This window comes from Schistocerca piceifrons, chromosome 9 (genome assembly GCF_021461385.2).
Source record: "Schistocerca piceifrons isolate TAMUIC-IGC-003096 chromosome 9, iqSchPice1.1, whole genome shotgun sequence".
Classification (NCBI taxonomy): Eukaryota; Metazoa; Arthropoda; class Insecta; order Orthoptera; family Acrididae; genus Schistocerca; species Schistocerca piceifrons.
The window spans coordinates 75,520,448-75,547,845 of record NC_060146.1 but is presented as its reverse complement, the minus strand read 5'-3'; the positions used below and the strand labels follow the sequence as shown (position 1 = coordinate 75,547,845).

Genomic DNA, 27,398 nt, shown 5'->3' with positions numbered 1-27,398 from the left:
CTGTTTTCCCTAGTCGGGAAAGACTTTTATGTTCCTTCAACCGTGTACTCACACTTGTCTTTGAAGTTCAAATGTAGACCTTACCACATGTGCACGGAATGATGTATACACCACTTGTAGACAGAGGGGTACGTTTAACCTTAACGGAAAAAAGTGCTTGGTCTATTTTCTTAGTTGGTTATGTTTCCTTAAAATCTTGCCGATTTGATACGTAGAGAAACCGTGTTCTTCCATCGCTGTGTCCTATCGTTGTCCTTAGGCCTCCTGTTATTCGGTTGCAAAACTCTATTTGTTTTCTTACTGGAGTATCCATTCTTCCCAAAAGCCTGCTTTAGATGTTTTAACTCGGCGTCCAGATCCTTTTAGCTCTGTCCACTAGACTTCTAATTACACCTCTTTTCTGTTATGGTTGATGATTGGAAACCTTATGCAAGTATCTGTCGGTATGTGTAATCTTCCGAAAGACTTTATGTTTCAAGATGCCATCAGTCTGTCTCGTAACGAAGACATCCAAAACGGATATTGCATTGTCTTTCTCCATTCCCATGGTAAAATGGATTTTAGGATTTAATCTATTTAAATAACAAAAGAATTCCTCTAAAGCTTTTTTGCCATGTGACCAAACCACAAATGTATCATCCACGTATCGATGCCATCGACATTGTTTCTTATTCACCTTTTCCAGAGCTAATTGTTCGAATTTTTCCATGTAAAAATTGGCGATCGTAGGACTCAATGGGTTACCCACGGCCACACCATCAACCTGGTCATATAGTGTGTTTCATGTTAGCGCCGAAATAAAAGGTTTGTAAATTGAGATTTCCGTTTAGCTAAATATTTCTCCATTATCCGGGTTTTCGGTAACCTGAATAACATCAGGTACATTTGTCTTTATTCAGTTTGCCTTAAATCCATATTCCGTACTCACTAGACTGTTCATCCCATTCAACAGTTGCTGCAATTCATATCCATTTTCACTGAGAATAGCAGTGCCACCAGCGAACCTTGTCATTGGTATCCTTTAACCATAGAGTAAATATCTCTGGAGTGAGCATTGCGTTCTGCGCATGTTGTCAACATTAAACCAGGATTGTCACGTGATCTCGGGACTTTGCTGTGCATATGTGCTTTCTGCAGCGTTTGAAGTTTATAATACCAAGAGTTTTTGTTGTGTTCCACCGTTTGTTGATAGTGTAATAGCGATGGTGAATTACTGTTGTTGCTACGGATGCAAAGAAAAATATGTGGCAAGAGGGATAGTAACTTTTCATGGGTACATTCCATATAGCTCTAATTATAGTTTTCATTTTAGTAAGAAACACTGTATACGTTTAAAAATTTCGAGACACATTATAATTAAGACTTGATTCTGTAGACCTATTTTTCTACGATTTTATGACTATATAATAGATATTACGGCTCGTACAAAAGCTTACAAACAATCGCTTCCTCTCGTAAATTTGCTAGTGGAACAGGAAAGGGAAAGGTTAGTTGTTTCAGCAAATACTATCCTCCATGCATTTATCAGTGACTTGTCAATTATGTATATAGATTACTCCGTCTACTATTTATTTAATGAACTGGGAGCAAGTACTTCAAATGCGTTAAATAAATACCTCAAAGTGCCACCAGTAAGAATTGTGCTTTAGGTCGCAAAAACGAGAAAATAAATAACCAGAAATAACAGAAAAAAGGACGAATTCGCAGGGATATAACCACTAATGTGTGGCCAAGTCGTTTTGCAGGACTATCACTGCAAAAATGTACTTCAGGCTCTGTAATACTATAAAGTGCGGTATCATACCAAAAACTACCAAAAATCGAGTGCATCTGAACAATGACACCTATCGCAAAGAAGCTGAATGTAATATCACTTGCCCTTAAAAGTTACGTAGCTGGTTTATTCCCGGTATCAAATGGATACTGTTAAAATGTCTTCGCAACATATATAAATAATCCACGACACGTACGAAAAGAATCCGTCTGTACTAGGGATGTAGTGACATTCTAAATATACAGGGCGCTATACGAACACACACACACACGACGTCCCGAGATCACGTGACCAGGCCGGCAATGTATGTTGACAACACAAAATCTGTTCTGCGCATGTGAGTGCTCACTCCAGAGATATTTACTCTATGCATTTAACCCAGAATTTTAATCCCAATACTGAATCTTCCATTGATTTGGTTCATTGTTTCTGTGGTGTATGAACTTAACTCCAGGAATGGGTGGCTGCTTCTCTGTCTTAGACCGCTTTTAATCCGACCACATCGTTCTCGGTCTTCCATACTTGCCGTTCCTTCATGGTTCCTATAAATATTGTACAGTAGATGACTTATCTTTTCCTAGAGTTTACCAATTTGCTTGAGAATTTCTGACTGTACACTTCGAACATTTTTCCTGTGTTGGCAAAACCTGCTTGTTAGTTAAAGGAATCAGAGGATAGCAACAGACAGAAATTATCGTGACATGTGGAATAATCGGGTCTACTGCCGGATGTTTGTTTCGCTCTGGCACAATATTTCGGCCACGTAACTCGTTGCCTTCTTCAGGTGCTACCTGAGACTGCCGTGTTGGAGGATTTTGTCCAGTATTTATGCCCAGGGGGTGCTGGCTGCTCTCTTTGCCGTCCGCGCCCGCACGATTGTGCATTGTGCACGCTTACCCACTGTGCACAATTATCCAAGTGTCACATGAAAAATGAAGCTCATACTGGACGCAGCAGTTAGCGTCACGGAGCGGTACTCACCGGAGCTCATGAAGTAAGGGATGCGGAACCTGCCGGACAGCACGCGGTCCCTGAGCGACTGCAGGCTCGATCCGTCGAAAGGCAGAGCGCCGCACACCAGCACATACAGCACCACGCCCAGGCTCTGCAACAGGCGGGTCGCCACCGTCTCTCCACACTCCACCCAACCAACTCGACTGCAGCACACACACTCACGACATTTTTTTCAAAAGTGGATACAAAAACAGAATGAGAAATTGGTATCCCTAGCGACTAAATTCTGAAGGTGTCAGGGATAAAATACAGGGAGCGAAAGGCTATTTACAATTTGTACAGAAACGAGATGGTAGTTATAAGGGACGAGGGGCATGAAAGGGAAGCAGTGGTTGGGAAGGCAGTGAGACAGGGTTGTAGCCTCTCCCCGATGTTATTCAATCTGTATATTGAGCAAGCAGTAAAGGAAACAAAAGAAAAATTCGGAGTAGGAATTAAAATCCATGGAGAAGAAATAAAAACTTTGAGGTTGGTCGATGACACTGTAATTCTGTCAGAGACAGCAAAGGACTTGGAAGAGCAGTTGAATGGAATGGATAGCGTCTTGAAAGGAGGATGCAAGATGAACATCAACAAAAGCAAAACGAGGATAATGGAATGTAGTCGAATTAAGTCAGGTGATGCTGAGGGAATTATATTAGGAAATGAAACACTTAAGGTAGTAAAGGAGTTTTGCTGTTTGGGGAGCAAAATAACTGATGATGGTCGAAGTAGAGAGGATATAAAATGCAGACTGGCAACGGCAAGGGAAGTGTTTTTGAAGAAGAGAAATGTGTTAACATCAAGTATAGTCTCAGGAAGTCGTTTCTGAAAGTATTTGAATGGAGTGTAGCCATGTATGGAAGAGAATAGAAAGCTTTCGAAATGTGGTGCTACAGAAGAATGCTGAAGATTAGATGGGTAGATCACAAAACTAATGAGGAGGTATTGAATATGATTGGGGAGAACACAAGTTTGTGGTACAACTTGACTAGAAGAAGGGATCGGTTGGTAGGACATGTTCTGAGGCATCAAGGGATCACCAATTTAGTATTGGAGGGCAGCTCGGAGGGTAAAAATCGTAGAGGGAGACCAAGAGATGAATACACTACACAGATTCAGAAGGATGTAGGTTGCAGTAGGTACTGGGAGATGATGAAGCTTGCACAGGATAGAGTAGCATGGAGAGCTGCATCAAACCAATCTCAGGACTGAAGACCACAACAACAACAACAACAACAACAACAACATCGATTAAAAGTATTTCGCAGGCAGGATAAGTAAAAATTTATGTCACTTACTGTTTTGAGTACAACGAAATATCAGTCTTGCAAGTTTAACTTTTTTTATTTGCTCGATGAGTAGTTTCAGGCCGGGACCCATTCTCAAACCATCGTAACATAGTCAAAACTGGTACACCCGAAAATGCAAAAACATTAAAAAAAGGGCAAACGAACAGTTTAGCGCATTTTTGACACTTCTTTGCATTTTCGGAAATACCATTTTTGACTGTGTCGCAATGATTTGAAAATGGGAGCCGGCCTGAAACCAGTCATCGAGTGAATAAAAAAAATGAAATTTGCAGCTCTGGACTGGTTTTTCATAGTACAGTGTCAGTGTTGAGGCAGGGATTAGTGATCATGATGTTGTCATTACGACTATGGTTACGGAAGTTAAAAAGTCGGTCAAGAAGGCTAGGAGAGTATTCTTACTATAAAGAGCAGGTAAGCAGTTGTTAGCATCCCACTTAGTAAATGAATCGACTTCATTTACTTCCGGTACGATGGATGTCGAAGAATTATGAGCAAATTATAAACACATTGTAAATCACGCACTGGACAAGTATGTCCCGAAAAAGTGGGTTACGGTTGGAAAAGACCCACCGTGATTTAACAGCGCAATTCGGAGAATTTTCAGGAAGCAAAGGCAGTTGCACTCGCGGTACAAGAAAGATCGGGAGAATGAGGACAGGCAAAAGTTAGTAGAGATTCGTGCTGCTGTAAAAAGAGTTATGCGCGAAGCATTCAACCACTGCCACCGTCATACCTTAGCAAAAGATTTTGCTGAAAATCCAAGGAAATTCTGGTCTTACGTAAAATCGGTAAGTGGGTCGAAGGCTTCCATCCAGTCACTCACTGATTAGTCTGGCCTGGCCACGGAAGACAGCAAAACGAAAGCTAAAATTTTAAATTTAGCATTTGAGAAATCTTTCACGCAGGAGGATCGTACAAACATACCGCCGTTTGAGTCTCGTACAGATTTCCGTATGGAGGACATAGTGATAGCCATCTCCGGGGTTGTGAAGCAGCTTGAATGGGTTGAAAATAAATCGCAGGTCCTGATGGGATTACAATTCGGTTTTAAAGAGCGTACTCTACTGCATTGGCTGCTTACTTAGCTTGCATTTATCGCGAATCTCTTGCCCAGCGTAAAGTCCCGAGCGACTGGAAAAAAGCGCAGGTGACGCCTGTATACAAGAAGGGTAGAAGGACGGATCCTTATAGACCAATATCCTTAACATCGGTTTGTTGCCGGATTCCCGAACATATTCTCAGTTCGAATATAATGAATTTCCTTGAGACAGAGAAGTTGCTGTCCATGCATCAACACGGCTTTAGAAAGCATCGCTCCTGCGAAACGCAACTCGCCCTTTTTTCACATGATATCTTGCGAACCATGGATGAAGGATATCAGACGGATGCCATATTCCATGACTTCCGGAAAGCGTTTGACTCGGTGCGCCACTGGACACTCCTAACTAAGGTACGAGCATATGGCATTGGTTCCCAAGTATGTGAGTGGATCGAAGACTTCTTAAGTAATAGAACCCAGTACGTTGTCCTCGATGGCGAGTGTTCATCGGAGGTGAGGGTATCATCTGGAGTGCCCCAGGGAAGTGTGATAGGTCCGCTGTTGTTTTCTATCTACGTAAATGATCTTTTGGATAGGGTGGATAGCAATGTGCGGCTGTTTACTGATGATGCTGTGGTGTACGGGAAGGTGTCGTCGTTGAGTGACTGTAGGAGGATACGACTTCGACAGGATTTGTGATTGGTGTAAAGAATGGCAGCTAACTCGAAATAAAGATAAGAGTAAATTAATGAATAGGAAAAAGAGTCCCGTACTGTTTGAATACTCCACTAGTAGTGTAGCGCTTGACACAGTCACGTCGATTAAATATTTGAGCGTGACACTGCAGACCGATATGAAGTGCACTGGTATAATTTTGGGAAGATGTGGTTCATCTGTAAAGGAGACCGCTTATAAGACACTAATACGACCTGTACTTGAGTACTGCTCGAGCGTTTGCGATCCCTATCAGGTCGGATTGAGGGAGGACATAGAAACAATTCAGAGGCGGGCTGCTAGATTTGTTACTGGTAGGTTTGATCATCACGTGCGTGTTGCGGAAATGCTTCAGGAACTCGGGTGGGAGTCTCTAGAGGAAAGGAGGCGTTCTTTTCGTGAATCGCTACTGAGGAAACCAGCATTTGAGGCTGACTGCAGTACAATTTTACTGTCGCCAACTTCCATTTCGCGGAAAGACCACATAGATAAGATAAGAGAGATTGGGGCTTGTACAGAAGCATATAGGCAGTTATTTCTCCCTCGTTCTGTTTGGGAGTGGAACAGGGGAGAAGATGCTAGTTGTGGTACCAGGTACCCTCCTCCAGGCACCGTATGGTGGATTGCGGAGTATGTATGTGGATGTAGTAGTTGCTGACCCGCAGCTATTCCAGCATGCTCGAAGTTCGTACTTATTATTTAGTAAGACAGGAGAAGAAAGCTTCATCTGCATCACTTTGCACTGCTGTGAACAAACAAGGAATTGGCAACCCAGTCCGGCTGGGACACTCACTCACCCAGATGTCTATCTCGGGCCCCACGTAGCGCTTGCCCTCGAACACCTCGGGCGCGGCGTAGGGCGGGGAGCCGCACCACGTGCTCAGCGTCTCGCCCGGGGTGAAGTAGTTGCTGAAGCCGAAGTCCGCGATCTTTATGTTCATGTTCGCGTCCAGCAGCAGATTCTCCGCCTGGAAACACACCACACACATATATCTTACCACAAACGTACCATAAAGATTTCTTAGAAGTAGATACCTTCGGGGTTGCGAAGCAACTCAAATCGCTTGATACGGGCAAGTCTTCAGGTCCAGATTGTATACCGATTAGAATAGCTCCCTACTTAGCAATCATATACAACAGCTCGCTCACCGATAGATCTGTACCTACAGATTGGAAAATTGCGCAAGTCGCACCAGTGTTTAAGAAGGGTAGTAGGAGTAATCCATCGAACTACAGACCTATATCATCGACGTCGGTTTGCAGTAGGGGTTTGGAGCATATATTGTATTCAAACATTATGAATCACGTCGAAGGGAACGATCTATTGACAAGTAATCAGCATGGTTTCAGAAAACATCGTTCTTGTGCAACGCAGCTAGCTCTTTATTCGCACGAAGTAATGGTCGCTATCGACAGGGGATCTCAAGTTGATTCCGTATTTCTAGATTTCCGGGAAGCTTTTGACACCGTTCCTCTCAAGCGACTTCTAATCAAGCTGCGGGCCTATGGGGTATCGTCTCAGTTGTGCGACTGGATTCGTGATTTCCTGTCAGGAAGGTCGCAGTTCGTAGTAATAGACGGCAAATCATCGAGTAAAATTGAAGTGATATCAAGTGTTCCCCAGGGAAGCGTCCTGGGACCTCTGCTGTTCCTGATCTATATAAATGACCTGGGTGACAATCTGAGCAGTTCTCTTAGGTTGTTCGCAGATGATGCTGTAATTTACCGTCTAGTAAGGTCATCCGAAGACCAGTATGAGTTGCAAAGCGATTTAGAAAAGATTGCTGTATGGTGTGGCAGGTGGCAGTTGACGCTAAATAACGAAAAGTGTGAGGTGATCCACATGAGTTCCAAAAGAAATCCATTGGAATTCGATTACTCGATAAATAGTACAATTCTCAAGGCTGTCAATTCAACTAAGTACCTGGGTGTTAAAATTACGAACAACTTCAGTTGGAAAGACCACGTAGATAATATTGTGGGGAAGGCGAGCCAAAGGTTGCGTTTCATTGGCAGGACACTTAGAGGCTGCAACAAGTCCACTAAAGAGACAGCTTACACTACACTCGATCGTCCTCTGTTAGAATATTGCTGCGCGGTGTGGGATCCTTACCAGGTGGGATTGACGGAGGACATCGAAAGGGTGCAAAAAAGGCAGCTCATTTTGTATTATCACGTAATAGGGGAGAGAGTGTGGCAGATATGATACGCGAGTTGGGATGGAAGTCATTAAAGCAAAGACGTTTTTCGTCGCGGCGAGATCTATTTACGAAATTTCAGTCACCAACTTTCTCTTCCGAATGCGAAAATATTTTGTTGAGCCCAACCTACATAGGTAGGAATGATCATCAAAATAAAATAAGAGAAATCAGAGCTCGAACAGAAAGGTTTAGGTGTTCGTTTTCCCGCGCGCTGTTCGGGAGTGGAATGGTAGAGAGATAGTATGATTGTGGTTCGATGAACCCTCTGCCAAGCACTTAAATGTGAATTGCAGAGTAATCATGTAGATGTAGACACACACACACACACACACACACACACACACACACACACACACACACACACACGCACGCACGCACGAGGGGGACTCGAATCTCTGACGGGGGCATAGAGCCCATTTTTACTAGACTGTTTTGCTTCTAATGGTGGTCCCCATCATATTCTGATCCTTCCGTCTGGGACAGTCTGTACACTGAGGAGCCAGCTGGCAGTTATGACTGCCGCGCGCTGTGGCTGCGGCGAGCAGGCTACCCACCTTCAGGTCCCGATGCACCACCCTCTTGTTATGGCAGTACTCCACGGCAGACAGGATCTGCCAGAACTTGCGCCGCGCTGCCGACTCCGACATCCGGCCGAACCTCGCGATGTAGTCTGCAAAACAAGCATTACCCCTATCTGTGAGTCCAGCCGCCGAAACCCACCAATGTATTACTTTATTTATACATAATATAACAATACATGTCTGACAAGGGGTGTGTGTGTGTGTGTGTGTGTGTGTGTGTGTGTGTGTGTGTGTGTGTGTGTGTGCGCGCGCATACACTATGTGATCAAAAGTATCCGGACACCTGGCTGAGACTGACAAGTTCGTGGCGTCCTCCTTCAGTAAAGTTGAAATTCAGTATGGTGTTGGCCCACCATTAGCCTTCTGGACAGCTTCCACTCTCGCAGGCATACGTTCAGTCAGGTGCTGGAAGGTTTCTTGGGGAATGGCAGCCCATTCTTCACGGAGTGCTGCACTGAGGAGGGGTATCGATGTCGGTCGCTGAGGCCTGGCACGAAGTCGGCGTTCCAAAACATTGCTAAGGTATTCTATAGGATTCAGGTCAGGGCTCTGTGCAGGCCAGTCCATTACAGGGATGTTATTATCGTGTAACCACTCAGCCACAGGCCGTCCATTATGAACAGGTGCTCGGTCGTGTTGAAGATGCAATCGCCATCCCCGAATTGCTCTTCCACAGTAGGAATCAACAAGGTACTTAAAACATCAATGTAGCCGGCCGCGGTGGTCTCACGGTTCTAGGCGCGCAGTCCGGAACCGCGCGACTGCTACGGTCGCAGGTTCGAATCCTGCCTCGGGCATGGATGTGTGTGATGTCCTTAGGTTAGTTAGGTTTAAGTAGTTCTAAGTTCTAGGGGACTGATGACCACAGCTGTTAAGTCCCATAGTGCTCAGAGCCATTTGAAAACATCAATGTAGGCCTGTGCTGTGATAGCGCCACGCAAAACAACAAGGGGTGCAAGACCCATCAAAAATACGACCGCACCACAACACCACCGCCTCCGAATTTTACTGTTGGCACTATACACGTTGACAGATGACGTTCACCAGGCATTCGCCATACCCACACCCTGCCATCGGATCGCCACATTGTGTACCGTGATTCATCACACCCCACAACGTGTTTCCACTGTTCAATCGTCCATTGTTTACGCTCCTTACACCAAACGATGCGTCGTTTGGTATTTACCGGCGTGGTGTGTGGCTTACGAGCAGCCGCTCGACCTTGATATTCAAGTTTTCTCACGTCCCGCCAAACCTTGTACTCGCAGTGGATCCTGATGCAGTTTGGAATTCCTGTGTGGTGGTCTGGATAGATGTCTGCCTATTACACATTGCAACCCTCTTCAACTGCCGGCAGTCTCTGTCAGTCAACATACGAGGTCGGCCTGTACGCTTTTGTGCTGTACGTGTCCCTTCACGTTTCCACTTCACTATCACATCGGAAACAGTGGACCTAGGGATGTTTAGAAGTGTGGAAATCTCGCGTACACACGTATAACCCAAGTGCCACCCAATCACCTGATCACGTTCGATGTCCGTGAGTTCCACGGAGCGCCCCATTCTGCTCTCTCACGATGTCTAATGACTACTGAGGTCGCTGATGTGGAGTTCCTGGCATTAACTGGCAGCACGATGCACCTAATATGAGAAACGTATGTTTTCGGGGGTGTCAGGAAACTTTTGATCACATAGTATATATATAATGCAGCAACAAAAGATATCAAAATTAGTGCTGAACAAGTAGATGAACATTGCCGAAAAATTTGTCTGATGCTTTGGATAACCACAAACTGAAAATAAACACAAAAGACACTACAGTGGTACTTACAGGTTAAACGAACAGGAAACATAAAGATACTAAGTAAAATGCTACTCTAAATAAATGAATTTTGCTATTTGGGATGGACAATAACAAAACGTAACAGAAGTATAACGGGTATTGAAAGAAGGCTTGCAATGACTAAAGAAGCACTCAGAAATAGGAGTAACTGATTAACAAACAACCATCTCAATACAGATATGACATTTTAAATTACAGTTAAATTTTAAATTATGGTTTTGATGGGAGGACTTTGGTGTAATACGAAAAGACCTCTTATGCTGAAGTCAGCGTGGAAGGAAAATGTTTCACAATAAAAGATTTTAAGATCTGAAGATAACAGCATAGTCTGTTGAATCCAGTTTTCTTAAATAAAAAAATATTTTATGCGATCTTGGCAGTTGAATGGTTTTGAAGAATTAAACAGATCGCCCTTCAGCTCTCTCAAAATAGAAAATTCTAATTTCAACACTGAATTATGCGGCACACCTTTTCGCATTCTGTTTCGCCGTCTATCACGGAGAAGTGCTGGGAATATCACCTCTATGACCACGGAACAGTGGAGCGAAGCAGGTCGTGGAAATACGTGAATTCATCAGCACCGAAAAAAGCGGAGGCCCAACCATCATCTGGCTAAGTGATGCTGAGAGTTTTTCTGCAAATGCCATAGTGCTCAAATGGCTCTAAGCACTATGGGACTCAACATGTGAGGTCACCAGTCCCCTAGACTTAGAACTACTAAAACCTAACTAAACTAAGAACATCACACACATCCATGCCCGAGGCAGGATTCGAACCTGCGACCGTAGCAGCAGCGCGATTCCGGACTGAAGCGCCTAGAACCGCTCGGCCACAGCGGCCGGTTTGCCATGGTGCAGTGGTAACTACCACCACCAACAAGTTTCATACTTTCAGATTTTTCGAGGTGATCATTAAAACTCTGAGTACCCCACGTGATTCAGTGTTGACAAGTGAAACAAGGAACTGCACAGGTGGATATGGAATTCACTCATACTGACGTTGTACGTTTTGCCTCTAGAGTGGATGAACAGCAAGGAATGAACTGCCAAGATCGGCATAAAAATGAAGTATGACAAAAAGCAGAAATACTGTCTTATTAATACATTTAAAAAAGAATAGTAGACATTAACAATAATGGCTTAGAACCAGCAGGTGAGGGTTTCGCATTTACGGCAGGAGTGGTTGGGGGTTGACATACTCACCAAATATCTCACCCTGACTGGCGTACTCCGATACGATGTAGATCATGTTCTTCGTCTCCATCACCTGGAAGAAACAAAAATAGTACTCAACAAAAGCACTCGAAAAATATGTGGAGTTGTAAGGGGTAATAAGACAAGTACCACATGAGCTGTAGGAAGTGTTAACCTGTCCACAGAGTTCCACAACGTTTACAAATGATCATTTCCCTACATACTTATAGTACCCAGAGCCAACTTTAGAAGTTCCACCTACCTCTGGAGATAATATGTAATGCTAGAGCATGAAATTCAGAAGGTAGCGAGGATAAAATACAGGCAGCAGAGGGTTATCTACAACATGTACAGAAACCTGACTGCAGTTGTAAGAATGGAGCTACGTAACAGAGAGATAGCATAAAACGAAACCATATGGTTCCAGTGATCTTTTCAATTCTCAAACCTCTATGACGTATATATGCAATTTCAAGCGACGAATGGAAATTTGGTTCAACGCTAGGATTCGAACCCGGGCCTCATGCTAACTAGGCGGATTAGCTAACCACTACTGCTTTGCTCAACAGCACGGATGACCTTAGCACGCCCCCTCTCTCAATCCAAAATCCCATTCACGCCTCAACCCGCTTGGTATTCTCCCTAAATTCAAACTGCATTGCATAGGCTGACTGGATTGACGAGGGTGCCGTGCCAGGGTATTTCGTTCAGTTGTGCAAATAAACTGTGCCAGGATGGCGTAGTGGTTAGCGCATCTGTCTAGCAAGTGGGAGACCCAGATTCGAATCCTGGGTCCGCAGCTCGTGGTCTCGCGGTCGCGATCTCGCTTCCCAAGCACGGGGTCCCAGGTTCGATTCCCAGCGGGGTCAGGGATTTTTACCTGCCTCGAGATGACTAGGTGTTAGTGTTGTCGGCATCATTTTATCATCATTACTGAAAGTGGCGAGGTTGGACTGAGCAATGGTTGGGAATTTGTACCCGCGCTGATAACCGCGCAGTTGAGCGCCCCACAAACCAATCATCATCATCATCGTCATCATCGAATCCTGGTCTTGGTACAAATTTTCACTCGGCACTTCAGTGTGCATACATACAACATAGAGGCAGCAGTTGAGAAGACAGGCAGGCTTGTTGACTTATGAAATTTCTAAAGGCATTTAAAATTCAGGAAGAAGTAATAAAAAAAGTGTGGTCTGATTGTTATTCTGTCACAGAAAACAAAGGACTTGGGGAATCAGACTCAGTTCAGTTATTCACCCCCTTTTAGATAGTGTTGCAAACTTGTACGTAGGAGTGGAATGTGAGTGCCTTCATTCATAACTAGGTAATCACACAAATATCCATTCCTCTGCACGTAGCTCTAATCCAATGTATGCTTAGCTTCAGTTAGTATACTAAACTGCCTGACAAACTCGACATTACCCTCGTATACATTTTACCGATTTTCTATTACAAACGAAAACAAAAACATGAGCATTGTTTGTAGTGTAGCATCGAAAAAAATGTGTTCCATGCATATGTCGGCACATCTTTCAAATTATGAAACAGTCTTACAAAGAAATATGCATGATGTAAAAATGTATAGGTACAGCCACACTCTACAATCTCCACGTCTCGCGGCAACGCCTCTTCATAGCTGTAGAGGCAGTTATTGTTTTCGTCGACTACTGTTTGCGCTTCGCAGCTTGAAAGCTGTCAAAAGCGCTGTTTTTGCGCGATGCGGTAGTTTTTCCACCGAATTTCAGTGTTTACGACATCGTATTTCTTGAACCGTGTGTCGTACAGTGATATATTCGTGCACGTACATTCAGCGGCATACATGAATAGCGTCTGGAAAATGTGTTGCGAATGGAGACGGTAGAAATGAAGTAATATGTATCTATTAAGTCCAAAAAGCTGCTTCTTTTTTTGAGATGTTTATTTAATCATTACAGGCCTGTTTCAGCACTATTGCCATCATCAGGCGATCTTGAAGTAATGGTTTTATTATGTACTATTTTCTAGGGCAGACGGTACCCTACTTGTCATATATGAGATTGACAACCTTGCATTTATGGAACTCTTACCTATAACATCGCTGGTTAGTCACTTAACCGTTTCTCTTACGTATTTTAAAGTTATTTTATGACGTAGCTTTCATAAGCTATATTTGTTGGTCGTTATAGCCTGAATTGTATTTGTTGTGTGTGACAATTTTTTGTTTGACATTTAACCAACGTCATAAAATAACTTTAAAAGACGTAAGAAAAACGCATAAGTGACAAACCAGCGATGTTATAGGTAAGTTAAGAATTACATAAATGTAAGGTTGTCAATCTCATACAGGGTGAAAAGTATTTAAACCAACAAACTCTGGGAGGTTGTAGAGGACATCAAAACAAATATTTTTCCCTAATGTCATTTTTTCCTATGAGGAGTATTTAAACCGGAAGAGGAAGATTTCTCTGGCGACAAAATAATTAAACCAACCAACACTTTTCCATTTTTTTATGACCAAGACACAACAACTAGGTAGCAGATACGGCCCAATTAAACATTCTCCAACAACATCGACCCACACATTAACGAAGAACCGCAATTGATGAGCGTTAGTAACTGTGGCATGTGGGTTATCCTCACTCCAAACATGCGAATTGTGCATGTTGAAGACTCCATCACGCCCGAACGTTGCTTCATCGGTAAACAATACAGAGAATGGAAATGTAGGGCGTATTTCACACTGTTCCATGTACCACTGCGAAAATTGTGCTCTGGGCGGATAATCAATTGGTTCCAGGTTGTGGACACGCTGTAAGTGAAATGGACGTAACAACTGCTCTCGAAGGACTGTTCTTACATTCGTCCGATTCGTCCCATGTGACGTAACATTGCACGAGTGCTGAGTGAAGGATCCCGCTCCACATGCTGCAAGACAGCTTGCTCAAATTGCAGCTTTCTTACCGTGCGACGGCATCCCTGTCCAGGTAATCTGCTAAATGACCCGGTCTGACGCAGACGTCGGTACACAGCATCAAAGGTCGTATGATGCGGGATACGGCGATTAGGTTATTGTTGTTGATAAACCCGCTGTGCAGCTCGTCCGTTGTGGTTCGTTACGTAGTACACACCAAGCATGTCAGTGTACTCACTCCAGGTGTGTCGCTCCATTAGTAAACAGAGACAATGCACTACTACACTGGTGGATAGCAGTTGCCTACAACTGAAGAGCGTAATACGCCCTGTAACTACTGAAGAGCGTAATACGGCCTCCAACGGTTTAAATAATCCTCGAAGGGAAAAATATTTATTTTGATGTCCCCTACAGCCTCCCAGAGTTTGTCGGTTTAAATACTTTTCACCCTGTATATGACAAATAGGCTACAGTCTGCCCTAGAAAATAGTATATAATAAAACTATTACTTTCAGATCGCCTGATGATGGCAATAGTGCTGAAAAAGGCCTGTCGTGATTAAACAAACATCTCAAAAAAAGAAGCAGCTTTTTGGACTTAATTGATAATGTCTATACACGACTTATATCGAGCTGCGGGCCCACTGGAAACAAAAAGGAAGTAATAAATTAAAACGTGATGCATGATGTGGTGGTATTTCACGCATCTTACAGCGAGGCCCATGATGAAGACAGGAAGTGGCGCGTACGTCACGCCACGTGACACAGCGATCTTTCGGGTCCCGGCATATGTCTCCCGGTGGTGGGGTGGGGTGGGGGGGGGGGGGGGAGGAGCGAGTTTATGAAAGCGGTCTTTGGTTGCAATAATTACACATCTGTTATCTGAAACTGATAAACAATATTTTATTCAAAAGTATCGCCATTTCTATTTGTACCTTTCTCCCACATCTGTGGCAGGATATGGACGCCACGCCAAAAAAACAGTTCTTTCGAAGCGAACCAGTAAGCGAGCAATTTTCGTTCATCTTCATACGTACTGAATCGTTTTTCAGCGAGAGCGTGTCCTAGTTGAGGCGTAGCGCCGTATACCGATCCTGCCTTGGAGGCGGTTAAGTGGGAGATGTGTCTCAGAGCTGGATAGTGACAGATGGTGACGAGAGACTGGACGCGCACGTAGTTTATGTATCAGCCGATAGAGGACAATATTGAATAGGGGGACTGTGATTTTAGTTTCGATTGTGCCCACTAGAGTGCACTAAAGTAATAGAATGTTTTTCGTAAACTGTTCTAGTATTTTCATAAGGTGTTATTATATCTTTTTGTGTATGTAAAATGTTATAAATGTGTTTTAGCAGTATGAATGATGCGTGAGTGTGGTTTAAGGTTAATATGAAGATAATTTTTTAACGAGTTATGTAGTAGGATTTAGTGTGGGAACATTTCGAAGAAGTTTGGATATGGACAAAGGGGATTTTTGTAGAATAGATTTGTAAAGTAAGTTTATGGTAAAGGAAAAGTTAATTCAGGTATAAATAACAATAGTAAATAACTTTATGCATAAGCAAAACTTCAGCATATTAGATAATTACGTCGGTAAAAAGTGCAGTCGTTAGGTTCAGTATTTTGCGATTGGTTATTGGTGAAAAGCGCGGACTGACGCGGGAAAGTGTTGTTTTGATTATGGCTGTTGAGTAAAGTGACCAATGGTAAAACAATATTCTTCGCGCGCCGTTCTCTGCTGAAAAAGAATAAGTATTCTAGAAAGAGTGGGAGTCTAGCCATGAAACAGTTCGGACGTGTGTAGTAGTAGTTCCAATGGAAACGATAATTTGCCGGATCTAGCAGTGTTTCATACATCAAAAGTGCGGTAAAGTGACGGCATAATTATTCCGATGGGCGTGTAGAAATTTCGGAATTTTTAAGTGAATTTTGTGACGAGAAAAGACATATATTCCGCGTGGCGTATTGGGCAGGTCGGTGGATAAAAACTGTGACTTAATATTTGGTGAGCATTCTCAATCAAAAACAAACAGTATGTTTGTAGCTATTACGATTTCGGGAAATGCAACACCATAAACTTGCTAACGTGAGTGAAAGGGATTGTGAGTGACTGTGTTAAGACTAGCACGGGCTTGGCAGTGATACTTGTTCACCTAAGTTTCAGAATATATTAATTGAGGACAAAATTTCCAACCTTTCATTTCGTGTGAAAACTTTCTCCCGAAACGTAGATTAGTGACTTAAATTGCAGCCTGGTTTCACGTCGAAGTACAGTAGGTTTCACTCGGCTTTCCTACTGATGATCTGCTGAGACAGTGTTCACAGGTAGGTGCAGGTCCGTCGTAAAGGGACGGAAGGAACCGCGCCGCCGCATAGTACGCAAAAATATGATAATCGGACGGAGCCAAGTCTGGCGAATAAACCGCATGCACTAGTATTTCCCAACGGAACGCCTCGATCGTTTCCCTGACTCGTTTCCCTTTGCGTGATGGGACGTTATCATGGAGCGATTTAACTTTGTGTTGCCTTTTTCCGTATTCCGGTCGTTTTTCACGTAACGCTCGATTTAATTCGATCATTTGCTGTTGGTAGCGACCAGCGTTAATGGTTTCACAAGTGGTCTTTCAATTTGCTTGCTGTCTTTCATTCAGGTCATGAACAACTCTTTTCCCCACTTTCTGCACCTTTCCCATACCTTTCAACCGAAGAGAAACGGCTTTCTGTGTCACATTCAATTGTTCCGTGTGTTTAGATTGAGTTTGATTATCATCGTCATCCAATAAGGCCTGCAATTCGTTGTCTTCGAACTTTTTCGGTGGTTTCCCGTGCTCGTAGTTTCTCACGTCAGAATCAACACTTTTCAATTTTTTAAACCGCACGAAAGACAGTGTTTTCCCAAGAGCATGGCTCTGAGAACTATGGGACTTAACTGCTGAGGTCATCAGTCCCCTAGAACTTAGAACTACTTAAACCTAACTAACCTAACGACACCACACACATCCATGCCCGAGGCAGGATTCGAATCTGCGACCGTAGCGACCGCGCGGTTCCAGACTGTAGCGCCTAGAACCACTTGGCCACTTGGGCCGGCATGTTCGCTAAAATCTTCGACAAGCATTCGGTGCGATTCTGCGGCAGTTTTCTTCAAATTATAACAGAGAACCGATGTCGTCCGCAAGTCGTAGTTCGTAGGCACAAAACTCGACAAGTTTATAGGTTTGAAACAGCTACCGATGTATGGAACTTGTGTTACTGTGTGCTTACATTCACCGTCAGCCGTTAAAGGAAGCAGATGGAGCTGCAGACACGGTCCCACTGGTCCTATACTGACAGCTAGCACCATCTATAGGGAAATCCCGGTTTCATACTTTTTATTAACTGCGCGTTAAGTTAAGACCATTAAACGCGTACCTTTTCATTGATGTTTTGACTTCCTGTGGACCCTGCACGGAGAAGAATGTTGGCGAAGTGTGGACAAGACGACTAGTGTGACGTCACAGGTTCGTTGCAACGCCACATCTCAGTGTTCATAACGTCATCTCTCCTGAACTACGCGTGGTACCAAGATGATATTTTGTAAGGGCATTTAGCGGAATATCTGCATACTGTCAGCGAAATTTACTGCAGATAGAGTAATACAACAGAAGGAATAAACTTAAACGTCATGCACGATGGGGCAGCTTTTCATGCATCTCAGTGTTAATGACACATCTCTCTAACTACGATAGGTAGATGATTCTTGCCCCACAGTGACTGTTGCCTGATAGCAAGAAATATGTGTACCAAATCTGGCTGAAATCGGGATATTGGTTTAGAAGCAGATGTGGAACATACACAAAAACATACATACATTCATTTTGCAATATGTATGGATGTTATCGTAATGAATGTCGTAAGAATGTAGAGAACAAATGTAACTGCGTCAAAATAGTCAACACAAACAACTTTTATACTTGATGTCGACAATCTATAGATTAAGAAGAGAAGTAGCCGCACGGTCTTAGGCATCTTGTCACTGTCCGCGCGGCTCCCCCGTCAGAGGTTCGAGTCCTCCTCCTCCCTCGGGCATGGGGAGTGTGTGTGTCGTCCTTAGCGTAAGTTAGTTTAAGTTAGATTAAGTAGTGTGTAAGCTTATGTACCGATGACCTCAGCAATTTGGTCCCGTAAGACCTTCCCACAAATTTCCAAACATTTCCAAGAAGAGTTGTGTAGCGGAGAATGCACTTACAACCGCCGAAGCCTAGGTCGTACGAAAATAACTAAATTTTGTGAAACATGGCAAACGTGTTTAGTTTGACCAATAAAAAAATACAGTGCTTCGCCAAGAACGTGCAGATGAATAATTTAAAATGTTAGCTTTAGAGATTATTCCTTTTTAAAGTACTATTTAAAACGGATCTTGTCTTCATCTATTGGAAAATTTTGTCCCCTCTCGATCGGTCTAGACGTGCGTTCAAAACACCGGATGTAGCTACCGTGGTCCTTCATTCTCACTCTCAGAAACAGTCGACACGGAAAATCTGTTCCACACAGGATGTTTCTTTGCTCGAGGCTGCGTCGTATTCACCCAACTATTTGGAGATACACAACGTTCGCTCCGTTACAAGAAACGCTGCCACGTAATTTTCAGTTCCCGACACACGGGCGCCCTCCAGAGAAATGCTTTACATCACGCATGAAGCTCACGTTACGTAAAACTCTCTCTCAGTGGTAGCTGCTCCCCTAGGGCACCTGCCTGTTCGCCTTTACGTAACGGAACGCGGATGACGCATCGCCGCAAACAGTAGCGTCAACAAGGGACACACACACACACACACACACACACACACACACACACACACATCTATCTTCGATAAATTCTGCAAGTCACCCAAATACGACACAGAGCGCACTACATCCGCTTACAAACATAGTAAAATTCCATCCAGTCCCTTACATGCACAAACTGAGCCCACAGTCGGCCGCTGAGAGTAGCTTCACTTTATAACCACCTGGTATAATCACGGTAAATCACACCGGAGTATCCATTTCAGTTAGCAAGTGCGACGCTGCTTATTAATATTTCAGTTAATTAGCGCGATTCCTTGTTCTACCGCTACTTACTGATGGTAGAGTGTTTTTCGCAAATCATGTCTCTTTACCTTTGAACCTTTCGTGTGTGTGTGTGTGTGTGCTGTGTGTGTGTGTGTGTGTGTGTGTCAGACTTCTTTCTCCGTGTTTTAATTTCGAATCATGAGTTTGGTGTTTTTTTTTTTATATTGCGTAGCTGAACTACACCACGGGCCTCAACGCCACGAGGAGAGCCTTTAGCACAACACTTCTATTCATTCAAGTGAGGTGTTTAAATTGAATTTCGAATTAAATGAGATTTTGAATTCATCCTAAACTACTGGCCATTAAAATTGCTACACCAAGAAGAAATGCAGATGATAAACGGGTATTCATTGGACAAATATATTATACTAGAACTGACATGTGATTACATTTTCACGCAATTTGGGTGCATAGATCCTGAGAAATCAGTGCCCAGAACAACCACCTCTGCCCGTAGTAATGGCCTTGATACGCCTGGGCATTGAGTCAAACAGATCTTGGATGGCGTGTACAGGTACAGCTGCACATGCAGCTTCAACACGATACCACAGTTCATCACGAATAGTGACTGGCGTCTTGTGACGAACCAGTTGCTCGGCCACCATTGACCAGACGTTTTCAATTGGTGAGAGATCTGGAGAATGTGCTCGCCAGGGCAGCAGTCGAACATTTTCTGTATCCAGAAAGGCCCGTACAGGACCTGCAACATGCGGTCGTGCATTATCCTGCTTAACTGTAGGGTTTCGCAGGGATCGAATGAAGGGTAGAGCCACGGGTCGTAACACATCTGGAATGTAACGTCCACCGTTCAAAGTGCCGTCAATGCGAACAAGAGGTGACCGAGACGTGTAACCCCATACCATCATGGCGGGTAATACGCCAGTATGGCGATGACGAATACACGCTCCCATGTGCGTTCACCGCGATGTCGCCAAACACGGATGCGACCATCACGATGCTGTGAAAAGAACCTGGATTCATCCGAAAAAATGACTTTTTGCCATTCGTGCACCCAGGTTCGTCGTTGAGTACACCTTCCCAGGAACTCCTGTCTGTGACGCAGCTCAAGGGTAACCGCTTCCATGGTCTCCGAACTGCTAGTCCATTCAACTGCAAACGTCAAATGGCTCTGAGCACTATGCGACTCAACTTCTGAGGTCATCAGTCGCCTAGAACTTAGAACTAATTAAACCTAACTAACCTAAGGACAGCACACACATCCATGCCAGGGGCAGGATTCGAACCTGCGACCGTAGCGGTCACGCGGTTCCAGACTAAAGCGCCTTTAACCGCACGGCCACACCGGCCGGCAACTGCAAACGTCGTCGAACTGTTCGTGCAGATGGTTGTTGTCTTGCAAACGTCCCCATCTGTTGACTCAGGGATCGAGACGTGGCTGCACGATCCGTTGCAGCCATGCGGATAAGATGCCTGTCATCTCGACTACTAGTGATAAGAGGCCGTTGGGATCCAGCACTGCGTTCCGTATTACCCTCCTGAACCGACCGATTCCATATTCTGCTAACAGTCATTGGATCTCGACCAACGCGAGCAGCAATGTCGCGATACCATAAACCGCAATCGCGACCTTTATCAAAGTCGCATTCTCCTTACACGAGCCATCACAACAACGTTTCACCAGGCAACGCTGGTCAACTGCTGTTTGTATATGAGAAACTGTTTGTATATGAGAAATCGGTTGGAAACTTTCCTCATGTCAGGACGTTGTAGGTGTCGCCACCGGCGCCAATCTTGTGAGAATGCTCTGAAAAGCTAATCATTTGCATATCACAGCATCTCCTTCCTTGTAGACCCTTACAGCAGCGGTTCACATAAGTGAAACTACAGTATCTTCTGTCCTAAGTGACCTTTAGCGCTTGAGATTCAGTTTTTAGTGTTGTTTGGAAAGGGAGCCGCCACAGAATACACAGAAAAATTGCAAAATGCCGCTCGCAACCCCGAGTCTGTCAACAATCTAAACCACAAGCGGCTCCACCGGTGCTAGGGAGCGCGTCCCGGGGCCCTGTTCCCTAAGGGGCAGGGTTTATCACCCCGGGAGCGCTTGTCTTAGTCAGCGGTAGGGACTCCCAAATCCGATCGACGAGATGGAAAGAAAACACTGCCTTCCTTCCGGGGAGCGGAGACGAGCGGGCAAAGAAATCATAGAGGACGCCGCTGCAGCCCTGGGGCCAGGCTATCCCGACCAGACACAACACACCACACTTCCCAGGCTGCCTCGCGTCCCCTCCGCTGGTTTCAGTGGCTCCCTTGGGCGCGTTCAGCTTATCGTATGTCTCACTCGTTCCATGCCTTCAGTGACCAGATACGGGGCGGTTCAAAAGGTTGTGCACAAACTAACGGAGCTGATAGCCGAGGCGAAGTACAATAACTTTGGAACAGGAACTTGCGGTCTTGGAAACAATCCTGAACCAACCAAAGCTCTGAAATGTCTGCAACAACGAGGACGATCAGAGCACAGGCACCGTAAGTTCAGCAAAGATAACGCTTTATGTGTCTGTAAGCACGACTGGATGCAGCTAAATGGAGCACCTACACACTCTACTGTGGGACTTCGGCGAAGTAACGTCACATATCCCTGGCGTTGGACCGGTAGCGGAGGTCCAATTGCACGCCCACGTCGCTCTCCTGATCTCAAGCCTATATTATTCGTATGTGATGTATTTGCAGAAAGACTGTTCGACACAGTGATGTGTGTATGTATTAAGGTACCAAATATAAAATATCTGTAGCATTTTATCCGTCATCAGCAATTGCATTTCTGTTTTTTTGTTTTTTTTTGTTTTTTTTTAAAGCAACCAGCTGCACAAAAGAGTAAAAACTGAAGTACCAAAGAAACTGGTATACGCATGCGTATTCAAATACAGTGATATGTAAACAGGCAGAATACGGCGCTGCGGTCGGCAACGCCTTTATAAGACGACAAGCGTCTGGCGCAGTTGTTACATAGTTTACTGCTGCTACAATGGCACGTTATCAAGATTTAAGTGAGTCTGAACGTGGTGTTATAGTCGGCGGACGAGCGATGGGACACAGCATCTCCGAGGCAGCGATGAAAATGGCTCTGAGCTCTATGGGACTGAACATCTGAGGTCATCAGTCCTCTAGAACTTAGAACTACTTAAACCTAACGAACCTAAGGACATCACACACATCCATGCCCGAGGCAGGATTCGAACCTGCGACCGTAGCGGTCGCGGGCAGCGATGAAGTGGAGATTTGATGTTTTACCGGATTCCTGATATTCACGGTACATCTACATCTACGAGGGCTGTCCAGAAAGTAAGTTACGATTGATCGCGAAATGAAAATCACAGTGAAAATGAGAAATGTTTCATTTGTAACAGTTAGCTACACCTTTCAGCTACTTCTCTACGTAGTCGCAGTTCTGACTCAGACATTCGTCGTAGCGTTGTACCAACATTCCAATACCCTCATCATAGAAGGCAGCCGCCAGTGCTTTCCGCCAATTCTCTACGCTGGCCTAAAGCTCGTTGTCTGTGCCAAAATGTTGTCTTCATAGCCAGCGGTTCGTTTGAGCAGAGATGAAACTCAGTGGCAGACAATTACGGGCTGTATTGTGGGTAACCAAACATTTCCAATTGAAACGGTGCAGGAACATCTTCATTGCCCCTGCAGAATGAGGCTGAGAATTGTCTTGAAGAAGAAACCGCAAGACAGTTATGTAATGTTGGTTGCATAGCTTCAGGGGAAATTCTCACCAGGCCCTCGTACTTGGCGGGAGACACTATTTTCTATAACATCTTTACGCGCTTACTAAGAGCTCAGGAATGAAAAGAGCGGCATAATTCTACCTAGAGTCATACTAGAGACACTGCCCAACACATCATTGCAAAGCTTCATCGGATTTTGATAGTCGTTTCCATTTCGCGACCTATCGTAACTTACTTTCTGGACAGCCCTCGTAAATCCATACTCCGCAAGCAACCTGACGGTGTGTGGCGGAGGGTACCTTGAGTACCTCTATCGGTTCTCCCTTCTATTCCAGTCTCGTATTGTCAGTGGAAAGAAGGATTGTCGGTATGCCTCTGTGTGGGCTCTAATCTCTCTGATTTTATCCTCGTGGTCTCTTCGCGAGATATACGTAGGAGGGAGGAATATACTGCTTGACTCCTCGGTGAAGGTATCTTCTCGAAACTTCAACAAAATCCCGTACCGAGCTACTGAGCGTCTCTCCTGCAGAGTCTTCCACTGGATCTTATATATCATCCCCGTAACGCTTTCGCGATTACTAAATGATCCTGTAACGAAGCGCGCTGCTCTCCGTTGGATCTTCTCTATCCCTTCTATCAACCCTATGCGGCAAGGATCCCACACTGCTGAGCAGTATTCAAGCAGTGGGCGAACAAGTGTACTGTAACCTACTTCCTTTGTTTTCGGATTTCATTTCCTTAGGATACTTCCAATGAATCTCAGTCTGGCATCTGCTTTACCGACAATTAATTTTATATGGTCATTCCATTTTAAATCACTCCTAATGCCTACTCCCAGATAATTTATGGGATTAACTGCTTCCAGTTGCTGACCTGCTATATTGTAGCTAAATGATAAGGAATCTTTCTTTCTATGTATTCGCAGCACATTATAGTTGTCTACACTGAGATTCAATTGCCATTCCCTGCACCATGCGTCAATTCGCTGCAGATCCTCCTGCATTTCAGTACAATTTTCCATTGTTACAACCTCTCGATATACTACAGCATCATCCGCAAGAAGTCTCATTGAACTTCCGATGTCATCCACACGGTCGTTTATATATATTGTGAATAGCAACGGTCCTACGACACTCCCCTGCGGCACACCTGGAATCACTCTTATTTCGGAAGACTTCTCTCTTACTCTCTCACTGACATAACGCAGTAGCACATAATGTCTAATTCTGGACCTTCGTTGCGCCTAGTTATATCCCTCCATGTATTAGAAATTGACTGTAGAGGACTGTACGTGTAGATACCTAAAAGGAAATAGAAAGTTTTACAGCAAGCAACAGTTCGAATAGCACTGATCGGACGTGTATGTTCCAAGTGAAGTGCGGTTCTGGAAGAGCGATGGCCTGCTGACTCACCTGGTAGAGGTTTATGATGTGCGGGTGGTCGAGCGTCTTCATGATGTCCACCTCGCGGTACACCTTGCGCAGGTTCGCCGCGTCCAACTGCGACTTGTCGATGATCTTGATGGCCACCTGCAACAGACAAACAGGCGGCAGCGTGAGATCCCAGCATTCTGGCGAGCAACTGGCGTGCCGCTTCTGGAGGACGTACGAGCAGCACACGGAGACTCCCAAGTTAACCTGTACAGTAAATCCACCACTGAAGGAAGAAAGAGTATCACAGCTCCAAGCACGATGTAAACAAATCATCATCAAAACCAGAGTGATGGCATTTGGTCATGCTTCCCTGCCCATCAGCTCACCCCCAAGGAACACTCTACCAACTAAATCTATAAATGTACATATAAAACTCGAACTGTCATACTCTGCAGACCAGAGCTCAGAACGATAGTGCTGACAAGGGAACCTCCCCATCGCACCCCCCTCAGATTTAGTTATAAGTTGGCACAGTGGATAGGCCTTGAAGAACTGAACACAGATCAATCGAGAAAACAGGAAGAAGTTGTGTGGAGCTACGAAAAAAAATAAGCAAAATATACAAACTGAATAGTCCATACGCAAGATAGGCAACATCAAGGATAGTGTGAGCTCAGGAGCGCCGTGGTCCCGTGGTTAGCGTGAGCAGCTGCGAAACGAGAGGTCCTTGGTTCAAGTCTTCTCTCGCGTGAAAAGTTTACTTTCCTTATTTTCGCAAATTTATGATCTATCCGTTCGTTGATTGACGTCTCTGTTCACCGTATTAAGTTTAGTGTTTTGCGAGCACACAGTAAAACCGTGCGATTAGTAGACGAAAGGACGTGTCTCTCCAATGGGAACCGAAAACATTTGATCGCAAGGTCATAGGTCAACCGATTCCTCCACAGGAAAACACGTCTGATGTATTATATACGACACTGGTGACGGCATGTGCGTCACATGACAGGAATGTTGTCGATCCACCTAACTTGTACACTTGGCGAGTGGGTAAAAAAGATTCTTCTACCTTGCGCGATTTATGTTTTCTTGTGGATGTGATAATCACTCCCAAAAAGATGATGAAAACATAAGAGTTTGTCACATAAACTGCAACAAATGAATGTAACAGTTTCACAGTCGCATCGGACGGACGGATGGACAGATAATAATTGTCTGAAAATAAAAAATTAAACTTTTCACTCGAGGGAAGACCTGAACCAAGGACCTCTCATTCCGCAGCTGCTCACGCTAACCACGGGACGACGGCGCTCCTGAGCTCACATTATCCTTGATGTTGCATATCTTGCGCAGTGGACTACTCAGTTTGTATATCTTGCTTATTTTTTTCATAGTTCCACACAACTTCTTCTGTTTTCTCGACTGATCTGTGTTCAGTTCTTCACGGCCTATCCACTGTGCCAACTTATAACTAAATCTGAGGGGGGTGTGATGGGGAGGTTCCCTTGTAAGTGAAACGATGTTACATTGTGTGCGTTGTGATGCTGCGAGAGATGAGTGAGTGTTGGCAGTATGATTCTGCAATGAGTAGCATGACAGATGCACCTCTGAAGTTTTAGAACGAAGGCTTTTCAAACCTTGTACTCTTTCAAACTGTAATTACTAGCACGTCATGCGAAAGTGATTTACAAAGAACTGGTTTTAAAAAAGAAAAAATCTTGACATCGTCATTCTGTTGTTGAAGGTAGTGAGCCATGTTGTGCTAGCGTTATGCGTTGGCTTAAACCTTGCTTCCTATTCTGTGTGTGGTTTCACGCAGTTATTGCGATTAAGCTGTTCTTCGCTCTTTCCGTGAGAGGCAGCAGCGGTGCGTATCGATATTCGCATCTTGTACTATCTTTGGCTGTGTTGTGTGCGAGGAGTCGGTCGGTTGGCGTGGAGCAGCGAGGAAATCTCCGCGGGGCGTAGCTTGGCCAGGGCCGCTGGCGGTCTCTACGCAGTGTCGGAGTGTGTGGGGCTTTTCCCATTGCTACGTGGCTCACCGACCCTGGACAAGAAAGTTGAGTTTGGATTTAATTTATCAGCAAGTGAAGACTGTCCACATTGTGTCGTCTGGTTCTCGTTGTTGGCTGTTGGGACATTCCCGCGTGCAACAACGTGTGTGTTCGAGTTGGCGAAGGTGTAGCCACTGTCCGGTGGAGTCTAACCATATTTGGTTATTTTGAATCGAAGTGCACCAGCGGAATTTTCTGCCTTGTGGCCGTTAACGTTCTGGTTACCTGTCGTGGCCGTTGACGTAAATTCAGGCAGTGTCCTTTCCTCACCGTGTTGTCGCTGTCCAGCACGATGTGTAGTTTGACACCTTAATGTATGCTTGGTTCTGGGCGTCCGTGCCTTTTTACGTTTTGCATTGAACTCCCAATTGTGTGTTGGTCGAGTGGAGCGCAAGTTATCTTGTCGGTGGGTCCGTTGACTGTCTGTTGGTTGGGTTGTCGTCGCATCGTGAATGGTTGGGTCGACTGCCTGTCTCATCTAAGTGATCGTTAAAGTGCTGGCCGACCCCCGAAACTTCTGAGCGCCGTTAGCTGCACTGCCTTTTCTTATTTTGTGTTGTGTGTATTTGTATGGCTCATAGCTGATGGTCTTGAATTAAAGTTGAATTGTTTTTAGTGGTGTTTTAAGTCATGGGCCTTCAGCCATTTTAA

General features: G+C 44.5%; 1 protein-coding gene across 1 annotated transcript in view; it reads right to left on the bottom strand.

Moving 5' to 3' along the window:
* The window catches only part of LOC124716713 (serine/threonine-protein kinase par-1-like), a 461,973-nt gene that overhangs the window by 87,134 nt on the left and 347,441 nt on the right, over positions 1-27,398 (bottom strand). Inside the window, exons 2-6 of the mRNA XM_047243255.1 lie at positions 24,736-24,852; positions 11,658-11,721; positions 8,589-8,704; positions 6,631-6,801; positions 2,756-2,879 (exon numbers count right to left, since the gene is read on the bottom strand). Of these exons, the coding sequence (XP_047099211.1) occupies positions 2,756-2,879; positions 6,631-6,801; positions 8,589-8,704; positions 11,658-11,721; positions 24,736-24,852 (592 nt within the window). The remainder of the gene's footprint in view (positions 1-2,755; positions 2,880-6,630; positions 6,802-8,588; positions 8,705-11,657; positions 11,722-24,735; positions 24,853-27,398) is intronic.